Source organism: Hemiscyllium ocellatum, chromosome 32 (genome assembly GCF_020745735.1).
Source record: "Hemiscyllium ocellatum isolate sHemOce1 chromosome 32, sHemOce1.pat.X.cur, whole genome shotgun sequence".
Lineage (NCBI taxonomy): Eukaryota > Metazoa > Chordata > Chondrichthyes > Orectolobiformes > Hemiscylliidae > Hemiscyllium > Hemiscyllium ocellatum.
In genome coordinates, this window is record NC_083432.1 from 6,142,796 (window position 1) to 6,154,879 (window position 12,084).

Genomic DNA, 12,084 nt, shown 5'->3' on the forward strand with positions numbered 1-12,084 from the left:
GTGGGAGTTTGTTCCCTGTGATATATCTGCCTGTGTGTGTGAGTTTATTCCATATGATATCTCTGCCTGTGTGTGTGAGAGACAGAGAGAGGGAGAGAGTTTGTTACCTGCGATATCTCTGCCTGTGTGTGTGAGTTTGTTCCCAGTGATATCTCTGGCTCTGTGTGTGTCAGTTTATTCCATTTATTTACCCCTTACCTAACACTACAGGCAATTTTCACCTGCCGAGCACATCTTTGGACTGTGGGAGGAAAGCGGAGCACCCGGAGGAAACCCACGCAGACACGGGGAGAATGTGCAAACTCCACACAGTCAGTCACCCTGAGGCGGGAGTTGAACCCGGGTCTCTGGCGCTGTGAGGCAGCAGTGCTAACCACTGTGCCACCATGCCATCCACATATCTCTGTGTGAGTTTGTTCCCTGAGATATCTCTGCCTGTGTGTGTGTGTGTGTGTGTGTGTGAGAGAGAGAGGGTTTGTTCCCTGTGATATCTCTGCCTGTGTGTGTGTGTGTGTGTCAGGGAGAGTTTATTCCCTGTGATATCTCTGCCTCTGTGTGTGTGTGTGTGTGAGTTTATTCCCTGTGATATCTCTGCCTCTGTGTGTGCGTGTGGTCTCTGTCCAGTGGGACATTGAGATGCGGGCTGGATTGCAGACAGTGAGAGAGCTCAGTGGGACGGGCAAGTTTTTGCCTACATTCAGATGCAGTTGCGCTCAGCCTTTGGGAGTGGGGTGGGGGCAGAGGGGTGTGCTATATAAGTGAGAGAGGGAGGGTGTGCGGGAGGGTGAGTGTGCACTCAGTGCAGCCTCTCTGGCCGGTTGCAGCGAGGAGAGCAGCGGGAGCAGAACCACCAAGATTCGGTCCGTTCGGGGAACGCCGGAGCGGCGGCAATCCCGCAGCGAGCCCCGGAGTCAGCGGCTCAACATCAGCCGCAAGGCGCTGGTGGCGGCCGCTCTCGGGGTGGCCATGGTCTTACTGCTGGTCACTGTCATCCCTGTGCTGGTCAGCTCCCTGGGCACAGCTGCCCACTATGAGATGCTGGGCACCTGCCGGATGGTATGTCAGCCTTACCTGGCCGATCAGCCCAGCTCCAGCCCGGGTCCGGTGGAAGCCCGGGGGGTGGGCAAGGAGTTGGCACTGCCCCCCTCCACCCTGCTGCAGGGTCCCCGGGGGGAACCGGGACGTCCCGGCAGACCAGGGGCACCGGGACCCCCCGGGCACAGGGGTGCCCCGGGACCAGTGGGTCCGGCGGGGGAGAAGGGTGAAGCGGGTAGACCCGGGCCGCCTGGTACTCCTGGTCCTGGGACAGGAGCTATCAGCGCTGCCACCTACAGCACGGTGCCCAGGGTAGCTTTCTACGCCGGCCTGAGGAACCCGCACGAAGGTTACGAGATCCTGCGGTTTGACGACGTGGTGACCAACCTGGGCAACCACTACGACGGAGCCAGCGGCAAGTTCACCTGCTCCATCCCCGGCACCTACTTCTTCACCTACCATGTCCTCATGAGGGGGGGAGACGGCACCAGCATGTGGGCAGACCTCTGTAAGAACGGCCAGGTAAGCGGGAGCGCAACTCCCCCTACCCGGGGGTATCCCTCTCCTTCCTGAACCTCCTCCCCCCTGCTCCCCCTCCCCTAAATCCCCTCCACTCCCCCCAAATTCCCGTCCTCCCCACACCCCCTCCCTGCTCCCCCTTCTCCCCCTCCCCTAAACACTCCACCCTGTTCCCCTTCCCATGCTCCCCCTGAACCTCCTCCCTTCCCCCTTTTTCCCCTCTCCTCTCCAATTCCCCCTGAACCCCCTCCCCTTCCTACCTCCTCCCCCAAACCTCTTCCTCTGCTACTCCGCCCCTAAACCCCCTCCCCTCAACCCCCTCCCCACCCTCTTCCCTAAACCCCCTCCCCTCAACACCCTCCCCTACCCTCCTCCCCTAAACCCCCTCCCCTCAACCCCCTCCCCACCCTCCTCCCCAAACCCCCTCCCCTCAACCCCCTCCCGTACCCTCCTCCCCCTCCCTCAAACCTCTTCCTCTGCTACTCCTCCCCTAAACCCCCTTCCCTCAACCCCCTCCCCACCCTCTTCCCTAAACCCCCTCCCCTCAACACCCTCCCCTACCCTCCTCCCCTAAACCCCCTCCCCTCAACCCCCTCCCCACCCTCCTCCCCTAAACCCCCTCCCCTCAACCCCCTCCCGTACCCTCCTCCCCCTCCCTCAAACCTCTGCCTCTGCTACTCCTCCCCTAAACCCCCTTCCCTCAACCCCCTCCCCACCCTCTTCCCTAAACCCCCTCCCCTCAACACCCTCCCCTACCCTCCTCCCCTAAACCCCCTCCCCTCAACCCCCTCCCCACCCTCCTCCCCTAAACCCCCTCCCCTCAACCCCCTCCCGTACCCTCCTCCCCTAAACCCCCTCCCCTCAACCCCCTCCCGTACCCTCCTCCCCCTCCCTCAAACCTCTTCCTCTGCTACTCCTCCCCTAAACCCCCTTCCCTCAACCCCCTCCCCACCCTCTTCCCTAAACCCCCTCCCCTCAACACCCTCCCCTACCCTCCTCCCCTAAACCCCCTCCCCTCAACCCCCTCCCCACCCTCCTCCCCAAACCCCCTCCCCTCAACCCCCTCCCGTACCCTCCTCCCCCTCCCTCAAACCTCTTCCTCTGCTACTCCTCCCCTAAACCCCCTTCCCTCAACCCCCTCCCCACCCTCTTCCCTAAACCCCCTCCCCTCAACACCCTCCCCTACCCTCCTCCCCTAAACCCCCTCCCCTCAACCCCCTCCCCACCCTCCTCCCCTAAACCCCCTCCCCTCAACCCCCTCCCGTACCCTCCTCCCCTAAACCCCCTCCCCTCAACCCCCTCCCCTACCCTCCTCCCCAAACCCCTTCCCCTAAACCCCTCCCTCTGCTCTCCTTCCCCTCCCCATGCTCCCCGAATCTCCTCCCCTCCCCTGAACCCCCTCCTTCTGCTCCCCTTCCCATCCCCCAAACCCCCTCTTCTCCCCGACCCCATTCCCCGCCCTTAACCCCCTGGAGCCCTTCCCCTCCCCCTGACCTCACTCCCTTCCTCTGCAGCCCCACCTTGTCTCAGTGCCCTGTACCCTTCCCTCACCTCCCCACTGCACCGGGCACATGGCGGGTGGGGGGCGGACATAGGGCAGGGTGTGTGTGTGTGTGTGTGATGAGTGCAGGGGAAGCGGTGAGGGACAGAGAGTGAGGAGGGGAGGGGGAGAAGGGTTCGGGCTATGGGGGTGAAGGGGAGAGGGGAAGTGGGTGGGGAAGGGGGTGTGTGTGAGGGGGACGGTCAGTGAGAGAGGGTCAGGGGAAAGAGGCGGTGGCTGGGGGGATTGTCAGAGCACCCCCCTGGCACCGCCACCTCCCGCCCCCACCCCCACCATTTCACCCTCACACACCCCCGCCCCATCCCGCCGTGACTCCCCCCCTCCCCTCCACCCCCCTCTCGCTTTCTCTCTCTCTGTCTGTCTCAGTCCCTCCCTGGGGATAGTGAGTCTCCCTCCCGGAGTTACAGTGACTGCCTCTGAGAGAAGGAGCCTCGGCGGGCGGATATCCTCCGGTGCTCCCGGCTCCCGGCTCCCCGCTCCCGGCGTCTTTCACTGACTCTGTGGCTGCGACTCTCACTCCCGACTTCAGGAAACATTTCGGAAACTCTTGTTCCGACTGAGGGGGACAGAATTCACCCTCTGTCTCTCTCTCTCTCTCTCTCACACACACACACAGGGGCTGGAACGCCCTCTCTCTCTCTCTCCTGATCATCTCTCCCCCTTACCCTGACCTGTGTCTCCCGCCACCGTGTATCTCTCTCCTTTCCATGTGCTGACTGTCAGAGAGTCTCCGGGCTACCACCTGGTGCAATCGAAACGAATTTCTGTTCCTGAGCTAATTTCGCCTCTGGATTTCCTTCTCTCAGTCTCCTGTTCACTCTCTAGTTCTGCTCCTTCCCTTCCCAGTGTCTCGGGCTCTGTCTCTTCCCGTGCATTTTCACTACTCTGTTCACAGTTTCTCTCACTCTCTCTGTTCTCTCATTCAATCACTCCCTCCCCTCTGTTTCTGGCAGCTCCTCACTCATTGTCTGTATTTCACTGACCCTCACCACCCTTCACCGACCCTCACCACCCTCACTATCCCTCACTGTCCCCTCACTGTCCCCTCACTGCCCCTTCACTGTCCCCTCACTGTCCCCTCACTGCCTCATTCTAACTCTGCCTTTCCCTCATACTTTGTCCTTGTTTGCTGCCTCTCTCTCCTCAGTGCATGTGTATGGGAGTGTGTCAGTGCATGTGTATGGGAGTGTGTCAGTGCATGTGTATGGGAGTGTGAGTGTATGCGTGTCAATATGTGAGAGTGTGTCAGTGTGTGTTTGAGAGTGTGTCTGTGTGTGTTTCAGTGTGTCTGTGTGTGTATATGACAGTGTCTGTGTATGTGAGGGTGCCTCTCTCTTTCTTGCTCACAGTCCACCTGTGTCTCTATGTGTCATTGCTTCTCTCTGTGTTGATCTTATTCTTTCTGTTTCTCTGTATCTCTGTATCTCTGTCTATCTGTCTGTCTCTCTCTGCCTGATCTTTTTCCATCTTGTCTGTGCCCCACACTCTCACTGCGCTCTCTGCCTTGCAATTTCTTGCTCCCATTTGTCTTTTCTAACTCTATCTTTCACTGACTTTCATTTTCTCTCAATTGCTCTTTATCTCACATTCCCTTAACTTACCATGTCATCTCTATTTGGTTTTCCCTCTTGTAATCTGTTCTCTTTATCACACACAAGGTCTATCTCTTCCTGATATTCTCTCTCCCAGCTCTTCACTCCTCACATTTGTCTGGTTTCCCCTTTCATCTATCGGATTCTGGAACAATCTGGGAGATTGCAGAATGACACGTAACCCTACTGTTTAAAAAGGGATGGAACGAGAATACAGGGCATTGCAGTTCAGTTAACCTCACAGTATTAAGTAAAATATTCCAGATTATTGCAAAGAAGGTGATATCAAGGCACTTAAAAAATATCAGCGGGAATAGATGCAATCAACATGCATTCGAAGGGTGGCTAGATAAAGCATTTGGGACAAATGGGATCAAAGGTCATGGAGAGAAAGCAGGATTAGGCTATTGAGTTGGACAGTCCAAAAGTGGGTACTGCTGTTCTGGAAATTAGAGTCAAGATTAGAGTGGTGCTGGAAAAGCACAGCAGGTTAAGCAGCATCCAGGGAGCAGGAAAATCGCGATTCGACAAAAACCTTTAATCAGGAATGAGGCTGGGAGCCTCGGGGGCGGAGAGATAAATGGGAGGGGGGGTGAGGCTGGTGGGGAAGGTAGCTGCAATAAGTGGTTGGAGGTGGGAGTAAAGGTGATAGGTCGGAGAGGATGGTGGAGCGGATAGATAGGTAGGCAGGTAGGACAGGTCATGAGGGCGGTGCTGAGCTGGAAGGTTGGAACTGGGGTAAGGTGGGGGGAGGGGAAATGAGGAAACTGGTGAAGTCCACCTTGATGCCCTGGGGTTGAAGGGTCCCGAGGCAGAAGATGAGGCGTTCTTCCTCCAGGCATCAGGTGGTGTGGGAATGACGATAGTGGAGGCCTGGGCACTGCACATCCTCAGCAGAGTGGGAGGGGGAGTCGAAATATTCGGCCATGGGGTTGACTCCTGGAACATTCCACCACAAGTTTAAATTCACGTGGAGCCCTCACCCTCAATAATTTCTCCTTCAAATCCTCCCTCTTCCTCCAGAAATAAAGGGTAGCCGTGAGCTGCTGTATGGGCCCCCGCTATGCCTGTCTGTTTGTCGGCTACGTAAAACAGTCTATCTTCCGTAGTTACACCGGCACCACTCCCCACCTCTTCCTCCGCTACGTTGAGGACTGCATTGGTGTCATCTCGTGCTGCCACGAAGCGGTTGAAAAGTTCATCAACTTCATCAACACATTCCACCTCGACCTTAAATTCACCTGGACCATCTCTGACACCTCCCTCCCCTTCCTTGACCTCTCCATCTCCGTTAACGATAACCGACTTAACACTGATATTTTCTACAAACCCACTGACTCCCACAGTAACCTGGATTACACCTCCTCCCACCCTACCTCCTGAAAAAATGCCATCTCGTATTCCCAATTCCTCCGCCTCTGCTGTATCTGCTCCCAGGAGGACCAGTTCCACCACAGAACACACCAGATGGCCTCCTTCTTTAGAGACCGCAATTTCCCTTCCCACGTGGTTGATGATGTGCTCCAACGTATCTCATCCACATCCCGCACCTCCGCCCTCAGACCCCACCCCTCCAACTGTAACAAGGACAGCACCCCCACCCCCTCGATCCTCACCTTCCACCCCACCAACCTCTGTATACGTCGCATCATCCTCCGCCATTTGCACCACCTACAAACAGACCCTACCACCAGAGATACATTTCCCTCTCCACCCCATCCATTTTCCGTAAATACCATTCCCTCCGTGACTACCTGGTCAGGTCCACGCTCCCAAACAGCCCTCCCCCCCCTCCCAGTACCTTCCCCTGCCACCGCAGGAATTGCAAAACCTGCACCCACACCTCCAACCAAGGCCTCAAAGGAGTCTTTCACATCCATCAAAGTTTCACCTGCACATCCATCAATGTCATTTATTGTATCCGTTGCTCCCGATGCGGTCTCCTCTACACTGGGGAGACTGGGCGCCTCCTCACAGAGCGCTTTAGGGAACATCTCAGGGACATCCCCACCAATCAACCACACCACCCTGTGGCTAAGGGCATGCAGGTCTTGGGCTGCCTCCATCGCCAGTTCCTAACCATCTGACGCCTGGAGGAAGATTGCTTCAACTTCCGCCTCAGAGCCCTTCTACCCCATGGCATCAATTTTCCTCATTTCCCCTCCCCCTCTTTATCCCCAGTTCCAACCTCCCAGCTCAGCACCACCCTCATGACCTGTCCCACCTGTCAATCTTCCTACCCACCTATCCGCTCCACCCTCCTCTCCGACCTATCACCTTCACCCCCACCCCCAACCACCTATTGCACTCTCAGTTACCTTTCCCCCAGCCCCACCCACCCCCTATTTATCTCTCCACCCCCGAGGCTCCCAGCCTCATTCCTGATGAAGGGCTCCTGCCTGAAATGTCAATTTTCCTGCTCCTCGGATGCTGCCTGACCTGCTGTACTTTTCCAGCACCACTCTAATATTGAGTTGGATGATCAGCCATGATCATGATGAATGGTGGAGCAGGATTGACGGGCTGAATAGCCTCTCCCTGCTCCTATTTTCTATGTTTTGAGATAACACAGGTTTATGAAAGGGAAATCATGTTTGCCAAGCTTACTGGAGTTCTTGATGGTATAACTAATCAAATAGAGCCAGTGGCTATGAGCTATTTGGATGTCAGGAAGCTTCTGATAAGTTCCTCTTAAGAGTTTAATGCACAAATTAAAATGCATGGTAATGTATTAGCCTGGATTGAGCATTGTGTAGGTCAGGCCGCATCCGAGGAGCAGGAAAATCGCGTTTCGGGCAAAAGCCCTTCATCAGGAATGAGGCTGGGAGCCTTGGGGGTGGAGTGATAAATGAGAGGGGGGGTGGGGCTAGGGGAAGGTATCTGAGAGTGTTATAGGTCCCCTCCATCCACCTATTGTACTCTCAGCTACCTTCCCCCCAGCCCCAGCCCCCTCCCATTTATTTCTTCACCCCCAAGGCTCACAGCCTTATTCCTGTTGAAAGGCTTTTCCCCGCAACATCAATTCTCCTGCTCCTCGGATGCTGCCTGACCTGCTGTGCTTTTCCAGCACCACACTCTTGATTCTAATCCTCAGCATCTGCAGTCCCCTCTTCTGCCTTGAGAGTTGGGGAGCAGAGTGTAGGCATAAAATGGGCTTTTTCTCAGAATGGAAAGCAGTAACCAGTGGGGTACAACAGGAATCAATGCTTGAACCGCAGCTATTTCCAACATAATTCTCCCAGTTAGCTGAAGTATCAAAACTAGGTGGGAATGTGAGTGTGAAGAGGAAGTAAAGAGGTTTCAAGGCAATTTAGACAAGTTGAGTATGGCCATGTAAATGACAGATGCAGTGTAATGTGCATAAATGTGAAGTTACCCACTTTTGTTGGGAAAACAGAATGACAGTATTATTGAAACAGCAAGAATTCACCACATTGATTCTTGGGACAATAGGTTTGTCAAATGAGTAGAGATTGAGTTGACTGGGTGTGCACTCACTGTAGTTTAGAAATTGAGGGTGATTCTCATTGAACCTTCTAAAATTCTGACAGGGCTGGAGGGAGTGGATGGAGGGATTGTTAAATTCCCCTGGCCTGGGGAGAGGGGGCTGACAGAACAATGGTAACAATCTCAGAGTATGAGACAGGCCATTTCAGATGAGACAAGGTGAAATGTCTTCACTTTGAGGATGGTGAACTTGTAGGATTTTCAACCACAGAAGGTGTTGGAGACAGGTGCTGAAAGTGTTTAACAATGTATGAGAGGGATTTCTGGACACTAAAGGCATCAAGGGGTGTGGGGAGAGAGAGCAGGGGTTGGAGGTAAGATACAGGATCCATCATGAACCAGCCAACTTGTCCATGCTCCAGATGTCCGAATCTAATCTAGTCCCATTTTTCTGCACTAGGCCCATATCCCTGTAAACCCTGCCTATTCCTGTCCCCATCCAGATGCTTTTTAAATGTTGTAATTGTACCAGCCTCCACTGGCAGCTCATTCCACACATGCAACATCCTCTGTTTGAAAATGTTGCTCCTTCTAAATCTTTCCCCTCTCACCTTAAACCTTTGCCCTCGAGTTCTAAACTCTCTCACCTGGTTAAAAAAAACAACCTTGTCTATTTATGCTACCCATGCCCTGAGAGAACAGTGATAACAATCTCAGAGTAGTGATGTGTTTTTTTAAGATTACTTACAGTGTGGAAACAGGCCCTTCGGCCCAACAAGTCCCCACCATCCTGCCGAAGTGCACCCACCCAGACCCATTCCCCTAACACGAAAACCACGGACAATTTAGCGTGGCCAATTCACCTAACCTGCACATTTTTGGACTGCGGGAGGAAACCAGAGCAAACCCACGCAGACACAGGGAGAATGTGCAAACGCCACACAGTCAGTCGCCTGAGGCAGGAAGTGAACCCAGATCTCTGGTGCTGTGAGGCAGCAGTGCTAACCACTGTGCCACCGTGCTGCACACAACCTCTATATTATAAACCTCTATAAGGTCACCGCTCAGCCTCCAACGCTCCAGGGAAAATATCAACAGTCTGTTCAGCCTCTCCTTAGTATAAGTTGGGCTGAAATGCCTGTTATCCAAGTCTGTGACACTATGAATATCTAACTCCTCCTCCTATACTGGATGTTTCTGTCATTCTCCGTTGTTCACTGTCTCCTGTCTCTTATGTTCACTGTCTCCGGTCTCTCCCTTGTTTGCTGTCTCCTCTCTGTTTTGTTCACTGTCTCTTCTCTTTCCCTTGTTCACTGTCTCCTCATTCCCTTGTTCATTGTCTCATCTCTCCCTCAAACTCAGCACCGCCTCCGTAAACTGCAATCTTCTTCCTGACCTGTCCGCCCCCACCCCACTCAGGCCTATCACTCTCACCTTGACCTCCTTCCACCTATTGCATTTCCAATGCCCCTCCCCCAAGTCCCTCCTCCCTACCTTTTATCTTAGCCTGCTGGACAAAGTTTCCTCATTCCTGATGAAGGGCTCATGCCCACGTCGATTCTCCTGCTCCTTGAATGCTGCTTGACCTGCTGTGCTTTTCCAGTAACACATTTTCAGCTCTGATCTCCAGCACCTGCAGTCCTCACTTTCTCCACTCTCTCTTCTCTCCATTGTTCACTGTCTTCTCTCCCCCTTGTTCACTGTCTCCTCTCTCCCTTGTTCACTGTCTCCTCTCTCCCTTGTTCACTGTCTCCTCTCCCCTTGTTCACTGTCTCCTCTCTCCCTGGTTCGCTGTCTCCTCTCTCCCTTGTTAACCGTCTCCTCTCTCACTTATTCACTGTCTCCTCTCTCCCTTGTTCACTGTCTCTTCTCTCCCGTGTTCACTGTCTCCTCTCTCCCTTGTTCACTGTCTCTTCTCTCCCGTGTTCACTGTCTCCTCTCTCCATTGTTCACTCTCTTTTCTCTGCCTTGTTCGCTGTCTTCTCTGTCCCTTGTTCTCTGTCTTCTCTTTCCCTTGTTCACTGTCTTCGCTCTCCATTGTTCACTGTCTCCTCTCTCCCTTGTTCACTGTCTTCTCTCCCTTGTTTGCTATCTTATCTCTCCCTTGTCTGCTGGCTCCTCTCTCTGTTGTTCACTGTCTTCTGTCTCCCTTGTTCACTGTCTTCGCTCACCCTTGTTCACTGTCTCCATTCTCCCTTGTTCTCTGTCTTTGCTCTCCATTGTTCATTGTCTTCTCTCTCCCTTGTTCACTGACTCTGCTCTCTCCTGTTAACTGTCTTCTCTCTCCGTTGTTCACTGCATCTTCTCTCCTTTGTCCACTGTCTTCTCTCTCCCTTGTTGACTGTCTTCTCCCACCCTTGTTCACTGTCTTCTCTCTCGCTTGTTCACTGTCTCCACTCTCCCTTGTTCACTGTCTCTCTCTCCCTTGTTCACCGTCTCCTCTCTTCCTTTTTCACTTTCTCTTCTCTCCCATGTTTGCTGTCCTGTCTCTCCCTTGTTCGCTGTCTTCTCTCAGCCTTATTCACTGACACTGCACTCACTTGTTTACGGTCTTCTCTCTCGCTTGTTCACTGTTGTCTGTCGCCGTTGCTCACAGTCTCCTCTATCCCTTGTCCACTGTCATCTTCTCCCTTATTCACTCTCTTTTCTCTCCCTTGTTCATTGTCTTCTCTCTCCCTTTTTCACTGTCTTCTCTCTCCATTGTTAACTGTCTCCTCTCTCCGTTGCTCACTCTTTTCACTCTCCCTTTTTCACTGTCTTATCACTCCCTTGTTCTTTCTCCCATATTCGCTGTCTCCTCCCTTCCTTGCTCACTGTCTCCTTGCTCCATTGTTCACTGTCTCCTCTCTCCCTTGTTTACTGTCTCCTGTCTTCCTTGTTTACTGTCTCCTCTCTCCCTTGTTCACTGTCTCCTCTCTCCCTTGTTCGCTATCTCCTCTCTCCCATGTTCACGGAATCCTCTCTCTGTTGTTCACTATCTCCTTTCTCCCTTGTTCACTGTCTTCTCTCTCCCTTGTTCACTGTCTCCTCTCTCCCTTGTTCACTAACTCTGCTCTCTCCTGTTCACTGTCTCCTCTCTCCCTTGTTCACTGTCTCCTCTCCTCTTGTTCACTTTCTTTTCTCTCACTTGTTCACTGTCTTCTCTCTCCCTTGTTCACTCTCTTCTCTCCCTTGTTCACTGTCCACTATCTCACTTGTTCACTGTTTCCTCTCTCCCTTGTTTGCTATCCTGTCTCTCCCTTGTTCACTATCTCCTTTCTCCCTTGTTCACTGTCTTCTCTCTCCCTTGTTCACTGTCTCCTCTCTCCCTTGTTCACTAACTCTGCTCTCTCCTGTTCACTGTCTCCTCTCTCCCTTGTTCACTGTCTCCTCTCCCCTTGTTCACTTTCTTTTCTCTCACTTGTTCACTGTCTCCTCTCTCCCTTGTTTGCTATCCTGTCTCTCCCTTGTTCACTGTTTCCTCTCCCCTTGTTCACTGTCTCCTCTCTCCCTTATTCGCTGTCTTCTCTCTCACTTGTTCACTGTCTTTTCTCTGCCTTGTTCACTTTCTTCTCTCTCCCTTGTTCACTGTCTCCTCTCCCATTGTTCACTGTCTCCTCTCTCCCTGGTTCGCTGTCTCCTCTCTCCCTTGTTAACTGTCTCCTCTCTCACTTATTCACTGTCTCCTCTCTCCCTTGTTCACTGTCTCTTCTCTCCCTTGTTCACTGTCTCCTCTCTCCATTGTTCACTCTCTTTTCTCTGCCTTGTTCGCTGTCTTCTCTGTCCCTTGTTCTCTGTCTTCTCTTTCCCTTGTTCACTGTCTTCGCTCTCCATTGTTCACTGTCTCCTCTCTCCCTTGTTCACTGTCTTCTCTCCCTTGTTTGCTATCTTATCTCTCCCTTGTCTGCTGGCTCCTCTCTCCGTTGTTCACTGTCTTCTGTCTCCCTTGTT

The 12,084-nt window shown here is 53.3% G+C and overlaps 1 protein-coding gene across 1 annotated transcript in view; it reads left to right on the forward strand.

Moving 5' to 3' along the window:
• The first annotated feature begins 963 nt into the window (after positions 1 to 963).
• LOC132830848 (C1q-related factor) overlaps positions 964 to 12,084 on the forward strand; it is a 127,376-nt gene continuing 116,255 nt past the window's right edge. Inside the window, exon 1 of the mRNA XM_060848729.1 lies at positions 964 to 1,557. Coding sequence (XP_060704712.1) covers positions 967 to 1,557 — 591 coding nt within the window. The 5' untranslated portion in view covers positions 964 to 966. The remainder of the gene's footprint in view (positions 1,558 to 12,084) is intronic.